Source organism: Malus sylvestris, chromosome 3, assembly GCF_916048215.2.
Source record: "Malus sylvestris chromosome 3, drMalSylv7.2, whole genome shotgun sequence".
NCBI classification, from domain to species: domain Eukaryota; kingdom Viridiplantae; phylum Streptophyta; class Magnoliopsida; order Rosales; family Rosaceae; genus Malus; species Malus sylvestris.
In genome coordinates this window covers 22,228,861-22,245,929 of record NC_062262.1, presented here as the reverse complement: position 1 = coordinate 22,245,929, position 17,069 = coordinate 22,228,861, and the positions used below count along the sequence as shown (strand labels likewise).

Here is a 17,069-nt window from a genome sequence, read left to right as displayed (position 1 = left end):
AGCAGCTCCAAGGGGTCTCTAAGGTTGTTTCCATGGCTTCCAAGGGGTCGTGCGACCCCATTGACCCCACTGTGGATCCGCCACTGTGCACAACTATACATATGCCGAAGAGAAAAAATTACAATTTGAGCGAGAAAATTTAGATATTAAAGTCAATACTTAAATTTATAAAAAAAAATAAACAAAATCATTTTAGTATGTCTATGAAATACAATTACAATTTAATTTTTTCTTACTATTGTATACTATATAAAATTTTATTAAAAAAATATATATAATATTTGATTTGAGACAAGGGCATTTTAGTAATCATACTGGTTTATATTCCGATTCTTCAAATTAGTAAACAGCTTTATGGAATTGTATTCCGATTCCAGACAGTTTTAGTAAACAACTTCAACAGGAATCTGATTCTGATTCCACCTCATTTCAATTCCTCCTCAATCCAATTCCTCCTCAATTCAATTCCTCTCAATTTGATTACGGATTAGTAAACGCGCTATAAATAAAATCCTCCTAGTCAAAGGTCTTAGAATAAGACTAGGAAACTAAATAAATTGAAATAAAATAGGAAACATAATCCTAAATTAACTTGGTAAATTCATCTAGAAATCTACACAGTCACGTTCTGGACCCATATCAGCTCCAAATAAAATAAAGACATTACTGTGTATGAGTTAATGGCCTCTACTCACTTTCTTTAGTGCGGCAAGAGAGACAAGCAAGGTGACAATAGCAATGAAAGGATGGCACCTTATTTAGTTTCAACTTGAACAAACTCCTTACGTTACTTTCGTCTTCTTGTTTTGGTATCTATCTTCTCTTTCTACATTAGCACCAGCCTCCTTCAAGGGACACCATTGAACCTACCCCGGTTGGTGAAACATAGCTCCTGCCCTACCATCGACGGACTTATCCAACTCCTTGCTAGTATACAGTGAAATAAGGGTTTGTACTTAAGGAGGAGCTTCGCTAACCAAACCAACTAGATTGGGCTATTAAAAACTAATCCCAACTTAAATCAAACGTGAGATCAACTAGCTTCGATAAGTTGGGATTATACCTTGTATATGTGGGATAAAATGAGCGGCCCAAACAAAACCAACTCAACCCAAGCCAAACCAGTCAATCCTTATAATTAGTCCAAGCCAAGCTAGTGATATGTATCGAACGTGCCCTTAAGAGCATTCACCATGTACTCAAGATCTTGTTTGTTACTATTAGTTCTCCATGCTCACATTATCCCCTTGTATATGAGAAATTTTCTCATGTAATCAAGATTTAGTCTCAGTGACATTACCGTTTAATAACATTTGTCACGTGTTCAACAATGCGCTATCTATTTAATAGACGATTAACACGTGGTACACTGGAGACATGACAAAATTTCTTTTTTATAGATTGAAGAAAAAGAAAATTGAAAAGCTAACCTGCGGCATCTGAAGCAAAGAAAATAAGAAAGAAGAAGGTCCGCATCATTCGTAAAAAGTGTTTACCTGCATTAGTCGTTTTCACTGGTAATTTTAGCATATGAAGGTGGCTTTTGAGTCCCATGTGAGCATATATGAGCATGTGCATTTCTCACATGCTGAGGGGCCTATCAATTCCCAACTGTTTTTTATTTCACATGGACGAGATAATAGGGCCATGTACACTATGTCCCCCACATTTTTTGCATTACCCATTTTAGCCTTGAAAATTCTGATTTTGTGAGAACAAGACGGAGACGTACGTAAAGGTGACAAAATTAATACAACGGTTATGAAAAGAACGTAATGTTATCCACACACGTATTTTTATTTCTTACGTACCCTTCTCAATTTTTAGATGTCGAGTAAAATGAATGGAAGAAGATTAATGACAAAAAATTAACAAAAGTGTGTAAGAGGTAAAGATGATTGTGTGAATAACATTATCCGTATAGATACTATATTAATGTTAGCAAGATTATATTTTGAGAGATTACCTTGCACGAGTTAATGTTATTGATAGGAGTATTGCTGGGTAGAGCAATTTTTTAGACTAAATTTGTAAACTATGTGATGTGTCATTAATAAAAAATAAACACGTTAATCAATAATTAAACAATTAATTTCTTGGTAGAGATACATTATGTCATATGGTTTAAATATATGGTCTTTCTAGCATTACCCTTTTGATAAAGATACATTATGTGTGAACCAATTTTTTTCTTTTTTAACCATTTCTGTGAATGGTTAAGATGCCTCTTATTTTATTTTTGGCATTTATATCGAGTAAAAAAAATCAAATAAAAACAGAAATAGAGGGTGAGCACATATAATTTCCGTGAATGAAGGGCTTCATTCTTAAACAAATTGCAAGGATATTTTTGGGCTTTTCATGTTTCTGCAAAGAGCTGAAGGGTTGTTGTTGAATAGATAAGATGATGTGAGGCATATGCATGTGCTTGTTGGTTACACACTGAAGCAATAAACTATCCTTTCGTCATTGCCTTGTGTCCTAAAAAAACATCATACGGTGAAAATAAACTGCAAAAATATATTCAAAAATATATACAGCTAAATGCTAATGCCTACTGCATCTACCTATAAATATGTCACTCCACTCTACCACAAATCTCCCATAACCTCAACCTCTTTCTCTCTGTGCTGATGTTTGAACTTCACTTTTATCTCCAAGTTTCAGCGCAGAGAAAATGGCTACTAAATTACTAAGCATTGTCATGTTATGTGTGGCTTTGATACTTGTTTTACTTGAACCAAACCGGGTAATCTCTCTCTCTCTCTCTCTCTCTCTCTCTCTCTTCTGAGTACTTACGATAATATGTTTTCCTTTGAATTTCTAGGGCGCCTCCACCGTAGAAACATCGGCATTTCAACAACAGCGCCAAGGGAATTACCAACCGGTGAGACTATTTATATACATACTAGCATATGGGCACGAGAAAATTTTATATTTTGTTTTTGAAATAGAAGGAGAGAGGAAGAGAGTGATAGGGAATGTGGGAGTGGGAAGATTTTTTGTTTTTTTAATTAGAGATATGTTAGGATTAAATAGCAAAATTTGGTTGTGTAAAATTACATTTTTGTCCCATATTTCTTATTTTTGTTTTAATTAGAGGGTTAAACTGGTAATTTCATAGGATTTTGATTATACAACGAGTGTTTTATTAATTAGTAGAGATATATATGGTCAATATATTGTCCACGATGGTTCTATCACCATATAATATATATCCCGCCTTATTAGCAGAGATCTCGTTTCATTGTAGCACATGAGCCGATAGGCTCCCGTAGAGTTTATGTATTTACCATATAGGACCCTCGCATTCTAGAGAAAATGGAGAGAAATGGTTAAATGTATAAGAGGTTCTATATGGTGAATTCATAATCCCTACGATAGTTTTATAGCTATCTGTTTTTGCTACAGTGAGTATTTGCTAAGAAGGGGCTCCTCTATATGTAGACATTAATTCCATGATTAATTAATATTTCTAATTTATTCTTTATAATATATTATTGCAGTATGGTACTACCCAAGGCAGCCTTCGTCCTCAAGGTGGGTTATAAATTTTTACATGTTGCCTTCATATAGATCTTCTACTTTTGGCAATGGCAAGGAACTAATACAAGTCCTAGTAAATAATATTTTGGTTTAATGGAGTTTAAATCTTATTAAAAATTCACAATCTAATTCATTTTCCAAATGTTTTGTTTAATTAATTGTGTTTAATCAGAGTGTGCACCGCGATGTACAAGTCGGTGCTCGGCTACAGCATACAAGAAGCCTTGTTTGTTTTTCTGCCAAAAGTGTTGCGCCAAGTGCTTGTGTGTGCCTCCTGGAACATATGGAAACAAACAAGTTTGCCCTTGCTACAATAACTGGAAGACCAAGAGAGGAGGACCAAAATGTCCCTAAGGACTTTACTCCAACTTATGCATTCTACATATATAATAGTTAGTCAAGCTCTCTTATAATATAATTTGCAACTTAAACCTAATAACATGATGTATGCTCCAAAATATCCACCTTAAAAAGGTAGAGGCTTGAGGGTTCGACTAATGTATTAGTTATGTGATTTGATAAATATATAATTGTATTTTTTTAGAACGCTCTAACTTCAAATCTCATGGATGAAAATGTTCTAGTTAACAAGCTAAATAAACCTTTGATATCGTTATTAACACCTAGAAGTTGGAAAATCATGAAATTCATGCAAAATCCAACTATCAATAAAAAAAATTTGTACAAGTATTAGATAAAGAATAGTGATTATTGGTAGTAAATTAAACAAGAGTTTAATTGGGCCTATCATCGGAACTTTTTCCCGAAAATAAATATTTCAGGGGCGGGGCGTTACAGTAGGGTTCCGTTGTTAGCTTAACAATTATATGTAGTTTTCCCAATTACTTATGACTTATATATGCATAATTTGAAGGGTTTTTCCTAATGTAAATTCTAGCCCCAAACGAGAACATATATCAAACATGCAACCCGTCCGGACGTTTGATCAAATCTAAACATGTAAGGCTCATTAATCTTTATGAAAACCTTTTGAAAAACCAAGCAACCCTTAAGACATAGTATTTGCTTTAAGTCAAATTACAATTATTAAGCACTTAGCCAATTTCAGGGAAAGTTTCCAACCGAAATTGCATCAAATTACTTGTCTAAACATCCTAAGGGTGATCAAGCATAAAGATAAATAGATAGTTTAAACACGATGATTAATAGTTCAAAACATGTATGCATAAGATCATAAACAAATTGAAAAGAAACTACATATTCTTGCTAAGGCTTGTGGCCTCACCCTAGAAAAAAAATAAATAGTTACACATATTCATAATTGAAGTCCAAAGAAAATATTAATAAGAAGCAAAGGATTGAAAAACACTTTGTATAAAATCTACAAATCTTAAAAGCTATAACTGAATTCTGATGTGAAAATTAACTTGACACACAAATTAAACCCTATTGTTGACAATTGTAGCAAAGATGTAAGTAGGGATCGTTTTAGACCGGGGATTAACTAGGGATGCTAATCAACACAAATAAAACTCAAAAACACTAAACTAGACACTATAGACTCAAAACTGACTTAAATGACTCAAAACAACAACAAACAATAAAAAAGACTCAATTCTAGACCTAACAAGTGATTTTGACAAAAATAAAACTTAACTTGACTCAAAAGACTAAAAGAAAACAGATTTTGACTCAACTAACAAGACTTAATGAATGGGGGATTGTTTTTGACAAGTTTAAAACTTAAAACAGAAACTTTGCATAAAACACTTTATAAAAATGAGTTTGGTGAATTGAAAAGGGTGAAAGGCTAGTTAGAGGATCCTTCTCCACACATGACATATGCAACACAAACCAATTTCCAGTATTGTTCCCTTTTGTCTATGAATGACAACACCCCAAGTTAACCGTGACAGCACAAATTAACCATCAGATTTTCCTTAACTCATTGAATTGGACGCGATACGCATCACAACCAAATTATCCTTCTCAAGTCCCCTAACTATGAAAAGCATGATAGAAAACATATCAAAGGTCATTAAGTTCTTTGAAAATCATAAGTGTTGACGAGACATTCGTAACTATGAAAAACATGATACTCCTGCCAAGGATTTACTTAACACGATCGTGACTAGCAACCTTCACTACTTGTGAATATAAGTTCATAACGATTAGGTGAAATTCCCTTATACTCTAGCATCAAGTTCATGCATGCAAATTAAGTGTCGACCCTTAATCAACATACATAAACAAGTTTTAATAACTCAGATAAGCAAATCACATTCAAGACTCAAGAAACAATAACTGGATGTAATCAATTCATATATAGCATATAATCATGGCTTCGAATTCACCTCCAACTATAAAGAAATTAGTTCCACATGTCTTTAAAAACTGAAGATAACATTAAATTAAACAATGAAAATAAAAGATAGAAAACACCTAAGAAAGCTCCAGCAATCCTATGTTGAATGACAATGCTCGGCAAATGGCTCCTTCTCCTTGCAAAGCCACAACACAATGAGGTGTGTATGGTGAATGGTGTAGAAAAATATGGTAGAGGGTGGTGGTTTGAATTGTGGCAGAAAATATGTATTTATAGGGAGAAAAGGCACAACAAAAAGGGTTGAATTAGGACTCCAAATCAGCAAAGAACAAGGACAATTCTCATCAGATTCCAAGGATGAAAAGGAGTAGGAAATTCGTCAGATTTCTAGGGGGAAGAAGGATCAGGTTATTTGCATTATTTCATGGCTTCTAGAATAAGATATCAGGCATTCTAATGTGATAAGTAGTCCCCCTTGCAGCTGGATTTAAGGCATGATAAGATAAGGTTAGTTTAGATAAGATAAGGCTGGATAAGGTTTTGGATAATGTTCCTTCTTTTGAGCTGATTCCTTATCTTCTTTGTCTTGGATTTATTTTCTTCATCTTTTCAGCACATTCCTAGCCTCTTAAACTTCAAATTCGTCCATCCATCTTGCTCCACTCATAAGCTATCCAATTGATGCCCAAAACTGCTCCAAAATGCTCCAAATTGCATTTTCTTGCCAACTTTGTCATTTGGACCTACAAACACACGAAAATAGCTTAAAACACTATAATAAATACAAACTAACTACGAAAATGCAAGAAAACAATCTAACTAAGTCACATAAATATGCTCCTATCAAATTCTCTCTCCAAATCGCATAGAAAGGAACCCTGAGGTCGGCCAAGCTTATTTATTCTATAGTAAAAATCCTTCCTAGAAAAAGTCTTGGAATAAAACTAGAAAATAAAATAAATCAAGATAACTTAGGAAACAAAATCCTAATCAAACATGGAGAATCAACCACTTCAAAGATTTGCCACGTTCATGGGCTAAACCAGCTCCAAAACTGGCCCAAAGGTCTTGTTACAGATTCAGACGTCTTGAACAACTTTGTAGAAGGGCTCAACTCCAGCAAACATCATCTTGACTGTTAAAAAGCCTAATTAATCATGAAACAACACTCTAGCAGTTTTGCACACTCGTCATTTATTTATTCACCATAATTCAACGGCTTGTCATAAAAATGTGAAACTTTGACACAAACAACTTCAAAGACTCATGACAATGATCCAATTGGAATTCCTTCAAAATTCATCCGTTTGATCATTAGAAATACAAAACAAAGTATCAACATCTCACCAAAATGTATTAAGAATAGGATAAAATATATAATATGAAAGTGACTCATCAATATTCACATTTGATTTGACATTATTTCATGATTTAATCACGTGTGTATGTGTGTGTGTATATATATATATCTGATCTAAGTAGCCATGAAATGTAATTAGGTGTCACTCATGTCTTGTGGAATTAAATTAATTTATAGAAATCTAAAACTAACTTACATTTATATTGTAATGTCATGATGTGGACTTGTAATAACCTACATTTATATTATAATAAGATGTTTATGGTGTATGAGTAGATTATAGTAATGATCCTTTAACTTTAACTCAACAGGGGCAATGGCCCTTCAACTAAAAATTCATTACTATTAGTCCCTCAACTCATCAAAACGTGCATCTATGGTCCCTTAACTAAAAATCCATTACCATTGGTCCCTCAACTTTAATCCAACTGGAGAAATAGTCCTTTAACTTTAACTCAATTAGAGCAATGGTCCCTCAACTTTAACTCAATTGCATCAATGGTTCTTCCAACAGAACTCATTTTGACAAAATTTTGACGAAATCAATGAAAATGACCATAGCTACACTTTTTGATGAGTTGAGGAACCCCAATTGTAGCAATGGTCCTTCTAACATAACTCATTTTAACAAAATTCTGACGAAGTTGACGAAAATGACCATAGCTACACATTTTGACAAGTTGAGGGACCAGTGGTAATGAATTTTTAGTTGAGGGACCATTGCTTCAATTTGATTAAAGTTGAGGGACCATTGCTTCAATTTGATTAAAGTTGAGGGACCATTGCTACAATTTACTCATGGTGTAATCATCAACGTTGGTAATGTCGTGCAATCACATTCAAGTATAATACCTACTTGACAGTGTATTAAGGACGTCCACAACGTAAACACCAACATTATTAACAACTTCTTCTCTTTCTTTTGACGAGAATTAATAGCTTCATTTTGTGTTAATATTGTTTGTTCAAAAAAAAAAAAAAATTTACCATTGTTTGTACCATACTTGCCTAATTCCAAAACTACCAAGCACCAGTCAACTTCATACCTTCAAGGGCCCACTGAGAGGTTCATGCTGAGGCACCCATGTTGAAGCACAAGAGTTTCCCTTCACCTAGGAGGCCAATCACATCACAATACATGTCAACAGCAGAATAAAGCTCATAGAGTCCCACATTGACCGCGAACAAAAGCTGGAAACTATCCTCCACTATAAAAGAAGACCATTATTTTACAATTAATCCCTAATGTCATTATTGTTGACACACCCCGACCCTTAATGTCCACCTGGACTCCAAATCGAGCTGTGCTGGCCGACACCAGAAGGTGACGAAGCCATAATGTGTAGCGATGTGAAAAATGTGAATAAATTTAAACCTCAAGGTGCCTAAAGGTAGGAGTGCGCATGTGAGTAGGAATGAATCTATTTCACACGTGATGTTAGAGCATAAGTACAGTACATTAAGGTAGGATAAAATTTATACAGTTGAGAGTACTTCCATAACAACGTTTTGCCATAAAGTCCTTGTCGGCACGAAAGTTCTGCTACTAAAACTTGGAGGGCAGAAAAAACAAGGGTGAGTGGGCCTAAACATAAAGCATTGTAAAACATTTTCAAAACATAATAAGCCCTCGCCGTAAAACAAGTATAGTTTCCAAAATATACATACTACGTATAGTATGAAAATACTTACCGTAGCCTGCAATATCTTAAGAATTCAATACATCACAATATTACGTAAATAAACATCTAACATTCGGTAATCACATAATCTCGCATAAACAAACATATCATATCGAGTGCTCATCGACATATGCTAACACACTAGTTCATGCAGAGATATTCTGACATGAGTAAGACTTGGTGTAATAATGATATACGCTATAGTACTACAATCACGTGAAGATTGGCGTTATGCGCATCACATACAAGTCCTAATTGCCTATAGCAATCTAGGAAAGGACTAGCACCTACAATGGATTCAAAGTGAGCATACGGTACGATGTGAACATAACGTGAAAGACTAGCCCTGGCCAGGGCGATTACTAACACTAGTGCAGCAACGATAAGCAGATAACGTAAATAAAATCATACAATGGTAAATCAATAATTTACGTCGACATAATACTATTCATTGCCGTAAATATAAATAAGGTATCCCGTAATAATATGCATACATGTGCGGATCATAGGATTCATAATAATCTCATAATTGATCATCATGACAATTCTTATAACGTCAATTTAATTATGGTATCACTTAGAAAATGCATTATAATCTATGTATGGAAACTCAAATAATATATATACTATATAAAAGAAAAGACCTACTCACAGATACTTGCAAAGTCGTAGCCGTTCATACGAGTAAATATGGATTGCCGATGTTAATTGTACCTAAGTATAATAGACTCATTAGTAAAACTCAATTAAAACATTTGAATTTGGAGAAATTGATGGCAAATTTGGAATCAGAGCATCGAAATGCCCTAAGGGGGTTCCGGGTAAATTTTATAAAAAGTCAACGAAAATATCAACGGTCAACCCTAAAAAGTCAATAGATATGCCGAGTCGGCCAACTACGATAAATCTTTAGAATTTGACTAAATGGATGTCAAAAACGGACTTGGGGCCCGAGAAAATTCTTCAAAAGTCAACACAAGGAATATTCCAACGAATAATATTCCCAAATATTCTGAGCCCATTTCGGAACTGGGCTAGGTTAGAACATTGGCCCAAAGGTTTAGGCCAGGTTTGGGTTTAGGCCCTTTTTTTTTTCTGGTCGGATCGATTCGGTCCCCGTCGCGGGTCTGGTTGTTGGAATTTGGGCAGTGAACCAGAGCTCTAAACGAGCCCAAAACTCAATCATTTATCACTTTCCACCTACCAAAATGAAGATAAACGAGTGTAAATTAGGATTATACCTTTCCCCGGATCAGTCATGGCCAGAGTTCACCGGAAAAGGCCTACAACTTGTGGCATCCCTCGCCTTAAATTGGGTTTGTTAACTCTGCGTCTTTTTTGCATCTAATCATGCCAAAACACTCATGAAATAAGTTAATCTTAGTCAAAAGGCTAGTGGAAGACAATTTGAATGGTCTAGAACTTTACCTTCTGTCAAGAATAGCGATAATTTGCCATGATTCGTTAGGGAAAACGATGAACAGTGATTGTCACTATTTAGAGTGAGAAGCCAACTCCAAGCTCGGCCCTTCGTTTCTGGTCATATAAACAGGTAGTGATGATAGGATGTGGATGTTGAAGTCTCACCGGGATGGTGATGGTGGCTCGATGTCTGCGCTTGCAAAGGAATGAGAGGGATGAGAGAGTGGAGAGAGAAAGAATCTGAGGGAGATGAGAGCGAGAGAGACTAAGAGAGAGAAAGACAGTGTTTAAAAAAAAAACTAGTGAGAGGAAATGAGGTGGCAGCAAAAGAGGTCCAAAATTTCTAGAAAGGGACCCGGGACAAAGGAGGAGTGGTGTGTGGGCCCCACGTGGCTCACAAAACAAGACACAAAATATCTTTCCAATATAAAATTACCATTTTGCCCTCGATATTCAGTGTTTCGTAAAATATTCGTTATAACTTCAAATTCAATTATGTTTATGCCCACACGTTCGTACCATCGAGTACAACACAAATACACTAAAAGTATGAGTCATACGTCTCTCTAAACGATGGTCAACGAAAATCAAAATCCTTACCTCTAGGGGCATTTTCATCAATTCACTCATTTAAAATTAATAAAATCGTAAAATTAGGGACGGGTTGTCACAATTATACTTAAACTAGTCATTAGAACCCACTAATGATGATTATGCTTGAAACTATGTATTTGCGTAAACCCTTCACTATTAATGAGAACTCTTATACTCAGTGAACGTGGCCGAACTTAGGGTGAACCACGTACATCTTGTGTTTGCTTCCCTATCTCTATCTCTTTACACATTATCATCACTAGGTGACCGGAGCAACTGAGCGAAGGTCACCAACTTCACATTTTACGTTATTCCAAAGTCTCGCTGATGTTGTACATCAACAACCATTATTACTTAACCTCGTGTAAACTTAAATTATTATAGTTTAACTTTTTTAAGAGTATCACTACCGTTTTTTTATTTGAAGGGTACCATAGAATTTCACATAATGATTAATGCATGCCAACATATATTTCAAAATTCTAAATTGACCTCGGCTCAATAAAATCTGAATATTCCAAAACTATAATGAAATTTTAATTCTGAATATTTTTTTTTAACTGAACATAAAAGCTTTATTTTCAATCCGATCGGCTTGAAAATCAACCTGGATAAGTTAGAGCTAGTCATTCTGAACATGGCACAACTTGGGGTGAAATTTTCTACCAAATTATCAACTGTATCATACTAATTTGTACTAAAAATTTGTGTCAATTAGTAATGCTGCTAGATTTGTATCAAACCGTACATATTTGGTATGGTATTTTTATTCAAAACTATTACCAATAGTATACAGTACCAAAATAGTATTATATAATGTTTTATAATATATTTACCATTTATATATATAGTAATTATTAATAATTAAATTCTCTGTTTCTTTTCGCGATAGAAACTAAGAAATTCAACCCTCTCGCACAACATCTTTCTCATCTCATGTTGGCGACACACATACACATACACACACACACTCTCTCTCTCTCTCCTTCTCCCTCCTTTGGTGTCGTTGCTGCTCTCTCTCCTCTGCGGATCATCTCATCTTCTCCTTCATTGAAAAATAAGTTTTGGCCCTTAAATTTAACTTAAACAATCAATTTTTGGCCCAAAAAGAATTGCCCACTAACAAAGTGACAAAATCATTACCATATACGAAAGTATTGCACGATAATAGTAATAAATTTTGTCATGCTAAATGTTTGGTAGGTTTTGATACAGTAATCATGCTGGACTCAACTCTAGCACAATTCTTCAACAGTAAGCCATATTTTATGGTGTTAAGCCTCCTTTTCTTCTCATTTCATTTTTGTCTTTCGTTGTGCAAGTTGCTTACTTTTTACAATTCAAGTCACATCCACCATGCATTATTGATTCAAAGGAAATTTCATCATGCATACCTCTTAACTAGTTAATTATGAAAAAATAATAATAAACACACTTTTTTGCTCTTACACATACTGTTTAATCAAGCTCTTTGTTATTGTTTTATTTATTCAATTCAATGACCAAAAATTGAGATGAGTCTATAAAACCAAGCTTTTCATCTCTACTTCATTTTCTTGGCGTGTACAGAGAATAAGAGAGAGTTATTGGTTCTTGTGTGGTGTTACGGGACTCCAGTGGCATTTGAATGCTGGGTTTGCTGTTAATTTTGGTCATGGTTCTGTGTTGCTTGCCCGAGCTAGCCAGTCAATTCTGCCATTTTCTTGCTTGGTGCGTTGCAAGCTGAGTTAGGAGCGATTTTATATGAATTAAGAATGGCTTTTCTACAGAATTGGTTTACCTCTTATTCTAAATTAAATTACAGTGTATACGCTTGATGAGTTAGCTTGTCATCATTTGCCCCTCTCTTTAACTTGGTGGCTTCTATAAATCTTAAATGCATGCTGGCTTATGTAGGGTTCAGCAACCTTCTAGGAAAAAGAACTATGTTGCGGATAAATTAACAGGAATTGGTGCTTCTATGGAGTATAGTTGTCATACTTCAAAGGCTCCTCCAAATGATGTTGGTGATTTAGTTCACGAAGATTTATGGGAGGATGCTAGACCCAAATTTGTTTAATTGTTTTTGTGTGTTTCTGGCTGTAGACCTTCCTTTGTACCAAAAAAAAAAAAAAATAGAATAAGAGAGTTTTATTTTCTAAGTCTTGAGAAGAAAAAGAAATTAAAACTTACACTGATCACTTAGTATTACAGTCTAATTGTATTCATTTTCACTTGTAAGTGAGAGGTCTTAGGTTCGATTCTCGCCAAAGGTGAATTTGAACCATATTATTGCTAGTTTATTGTGAGACTAAACTCACATCAGTCCCCATTAGTGTAGATAATATTGTGTGTTAAAAAAGAGTAGACTTTAACTCAATTGGAGCAATAATCCATCAACTAAAAATCTATTACCTTTGGTCTCTCAATTCATTAAAACGTGTAGCTATGGTCCCTCAACTAAAAATTAATTACCATTGGTCTCTCAACTTTAATCCACCTGGAGAAATGATCCCTCAACTTTAACCCAATTGAAGCAATGATCCCTCAACTTTAACCCATTGTAGTAATGATCTTTCCAACATAACTTGTTTTGACAAAATTCTAACAAAGTTGATGAAAATGACCATAGCTACACTTTTTGATAAGTTGAAGGACCCTAATTATAGCAATGATCCTTCTAACATAACTCATTTTGACAAAATTTTGACAAAGTTGACGAAAATGACCATAGCTACACATTTTGATGAATTGAGAAATTGATAGGATTTTTACTGCTTATGTGAATGCGATAAAAACCTCCTATTTTACTTGCAAGAATCACAAGGTTATTGTAGTATAAACGGATCTCGCAAGGTCATTCTCCACATGGATTATTAAATAATTCGAAACAAATCAGATTCCAATTAATGATTGTAAAGTAGAAATTTAGATGATTGATTTTATAACCTACTTAAATTAAAAACGAATTTAACTATTAATGATAAGACAATCTGCAATATTAAAACTAGAGAGAAAAGAAAACAGTTTTGAGAGAAATCAAATTAAGAAAGCACTAGGGTTCCACCATCACCTAACAATCCTATGAATTTTTACCAATTACTTATGATCTACACATGCCACTTTGAAGGTTAGATTTTCCTAATTCATATTCTACTTGGAACCTCCAACATAGAACGTATATCTAACATGCAACCCGTCCGGACGTTCGGATCAAATATGAACATGAAAGACTCATTATGCTTTATGAAAATCCTTTGAAAAACCATGCAATCCTTAAGACGTGATATTCATCCTAAGCGAAATTACAATTATTAATCACAAGAAGCCAGCGTCAATTTCAGGGAACCTTCCGACCAAAATTGCATCAAATTACTTTTCTAAAGATCATAATGGTGATCAGGCATTAAAACAATTAGATAGTTTTTATCACGGTGATTAACAATTCAAAGTACGCATGCAATCGATCATAAGAAATTAAATAAAAATCACATATTCATGCTAAGGCTCAAGGCTTCGCCCTAGCAAAAGAAATTAGTTCCGCATATTCATAATTGAAATCATAGAAAATATTCTTAAGAAAAGGATTGAAAACACCTTCAAGTAGAAAATCTTCAAAACCCTAGCATCTATCTTTGTCTCCAATATTGCATAAAATAAAGCGTAGTCTAAAAACTGTAGACGGCCAAGCAATATATTTGCTAAGCCTCCACACAAACCCTAGCAAACTAAAATTAATAAAAACCCTAAATAAAAATAATAAAATTCGTCTAAAATCTGAACAGCCACGTTTTGGCCCAAAAGCTGCTCCAAAACTGGCCCAATATAGCTGGATTTGATGTTTGGAATATTCTGAACACTTTTTCAGAAGGCCACGAACCCATCCGAGGTCATCTTGGGCTCCAAAAACGCAATTTAAGCCCAAAAACGTCATTTTCCAGCACTGCACACTGCTTCTTTATTTCATCACCAGAAAATAACCGCTTGGTGAAAAAATCCCAAATTTTGATACGATCAAGCTAAGTGACTCACGAACGTCCTCCAATTGGAATTACTCCAAAATTCGTCCATTTGGTCCTGTTTTGCTCCAGAGGAAGTCGAAAGTCCTATATTGAAAATATAATTCAAAGTATCAAAATTCTTCCAATATATTAACCAAAATATACTAAGATTAGGGTAAAATATATAATATAAAATCTACTCATCAGAAACCATTTTTCTAATTTGATTTAAATTGAGAGATCATTGCTACAATTTACTCTAAAAACATAAAAATAAAAAAATAAATTCACATGGACACACTCTCTCTCACCAAAACCGGTCATGGGGCCTTTTGGGCCTTACCTCCAAGTGAGCTCGATTGCCTGGATTAATCCCAAAACCATTTTGAGGCCCAATTATGGCATTTAAGAGCTAATTAATCATATTAATTATTCCACCATTATGTAATTTTTGGGTGTGCGACCCCTCAGGTTCTAAGTGATCAAACTCCTCTAATCGTTATGCGAATTTAAAACTATCTTCTAATTCCCTTCTTATTATTATTCTCAAAGTCTCGCAGACTTTGAGTGATGCTTGGCTGCATATTATGAATGGTACTTGCATTTCCGCTAGGGAGATGCATTTATTCTCTTATTTGCAAAGAACGTACATTTTCCGTAGAATTTTTATAATTAGAATCGTTCAATTTCTTAATCTTCATTTGAAGATCATCCTTACAACAAATCATTCTAACCGAAGATTATTTAGTCATCTAAATGTATGTAATATATCCACCATACCAAATAACATATTATATTGAACCAAACTATGCACTCAATAACCCCCAAATGTATAACGCGTATCACAGAGTTACTACATTATCCACAAAATAACAGTTATGTGATGCCTCAGGACAAAAGGCTTAACTTTGCATTATTGTAACGATTGAACTCTTATTGACATGTGTATGTAGTATACATACGTAAGAGTTCCTATTTGATCGCTTTTAGGGAACTGAAGCTACCTATGTATCTGTTTTAGTGTCACCCTACAATGACATAAGACCAGACATTAAAATATATAAATCATTTGAAATTAGTCTCAACAGTCAAAATACATTAGATTGCAATCCCATATTATATGAGCTTTGCCCTATATTCTTTTGAACTTGTACTATTATATTATTTACAAATAATAAACAATACCTTTGCACACTTGATTAAGTTGTATTCCCAAGATTACATCAAATGACTTTTAGGGTACACTTTTAATTAGTGTCCCTATTTGAAAATAATGAAAGTTCATTTACATATATGTGTGTGTGTGTGCATCATAATCGATTCAAATAGATTATCACTAAAAAAAAATCTATTAAAATAACCACAGCAAATGATCTAGTGGTAAGGGCGCAAACTGCGACTTCCCAATAAACAAATGAATGTGGGAGGTCTTGAGTTCGATGCTCTAAGCTGGTGAGTCTGCTTGACTGTGTTACGGGCAAGCTAAAATTCCTCATCTCGGAAGAGATGGATAATCGTGGCTTGCCATCAGTTGTTGTTGTTGTTGTTTTTTTTTAATTTTTATTTTAAAGAACCTATTAAAATAGAGATCGTTTAATCATCGGTATATATTTGAATAAATCGACGAGTTCGATAAACTTATGTTGGAGAGTTGACCTTTTGTAATTAGTTTAGTTACACCTATTTGGGTCCTTGTAATCAGATTGTAATTAGGAAAGATGTTATTTGATGTTTCTTTTCCTGTAAATCAGTCTTGTACATTATATATTTTCATCCTTGGTGAGAAGAATGATATCAGGAAATTAAACCCCAAAAAATAAGCCCTAATTAGCATGGTATCAGAGCAAAGATCCTAGGATTTCTGCTCTGCCCGTTCCCTTAAGCAAACTCGGCCCTCCCATGGAGAACCTACCACCACTCCACGGTGGAAACAACCTCATCCTAATCGATTCCACCCCTACACTAAACACTACAACCCTAAACACTACTACCCCAACCGACCCTACCATGAATCCTACCCTACCTATATCGCAAGTTGTTACATAGATTGTCCATTATGATTCGTCTACTGCTTCGATTGGCATCAAACTCAATGGTGCCAATTATGGAGTTTGGTCTCAAATTGTTGAGATGTTTGTTGATGAAAAAGACAAGTTTGGCTACTTTTTTGGGAGTAATCCATAGCCACCTACCGACGA

General features: G+C 34.5%; 1 protein-coding gene and 1 long non-coding RNA gene across 2 annotated transcripts; one reads left to right on the top strand and one right to left on the bottom strand.

Annotated features, from left to right (window-relative positions):
* Positions 1-2,548: 2,548 nt before the first annotated feature.
* Positions 2,549-4,092, top strand: LOC126614331 (protein GAST1-like). The gene is made up of 4 exons (XM_050281925.1): positions 2,549-2,749; positions 2,828-2,887; positions 3,507-3,540; positions 3,719-4,092. Exons 1-4 carry the CDS (start codon positions 2,678-2,680, stop codon positions 3,898-3,900), a joined length of 348 nt encoding a protein of 115 aa, XP_050137882.1. The 5' UTR covers positions 2,549-2,677; the 3' UTR covers positions 3,901-4,092.
* Positions 4,093-5,840: 1,748 nt separating this feature from the next.
* LOC126616209 (uncharacterized) lies at positions 5,841-10,540 on the bottom strand. Its single transcript, XR_007621058.1, has 5 exons — positions 10,304-10,540; positions 10,117-10,219; positions 9,528-9,589; positions 8,240-8,305; positions 5,841-6,576 (listed from the first exon to the last, which is right to left on the bottom strand). It is a non-coding gene; the product is annotated as an uncharacterized LOC126616209 (long non-coding RNA).
* Positions 10,541-17,069: the final 6,529 nt, after the last annotated feature.

Excerpts from the sequence above, each read along its gene's own strand:
- LOC126614331 (XM_050281925.1), top strand. The coding sequence starts at position 2,678 with ATGGCTACTAAATTACTAAGCATTGTCATGTTATGTGTGGCTTTGATA. Across the intron at positions 2,888-3,506 it reads GCCAAGGGAATTACCAACCG|TATGGTACTACCCAAGGCAG; the intron begins GTGAGACTATTT and ends ATATTATTGCAG. Across the intron at positions 3,541-3,718 it reads AGGCAGCCTTCGTCCTCAAG|AGTGTGCACCGCGATGTACA; the intron begins GTGGGTTATAAA and ends GTGTTTAATCAG.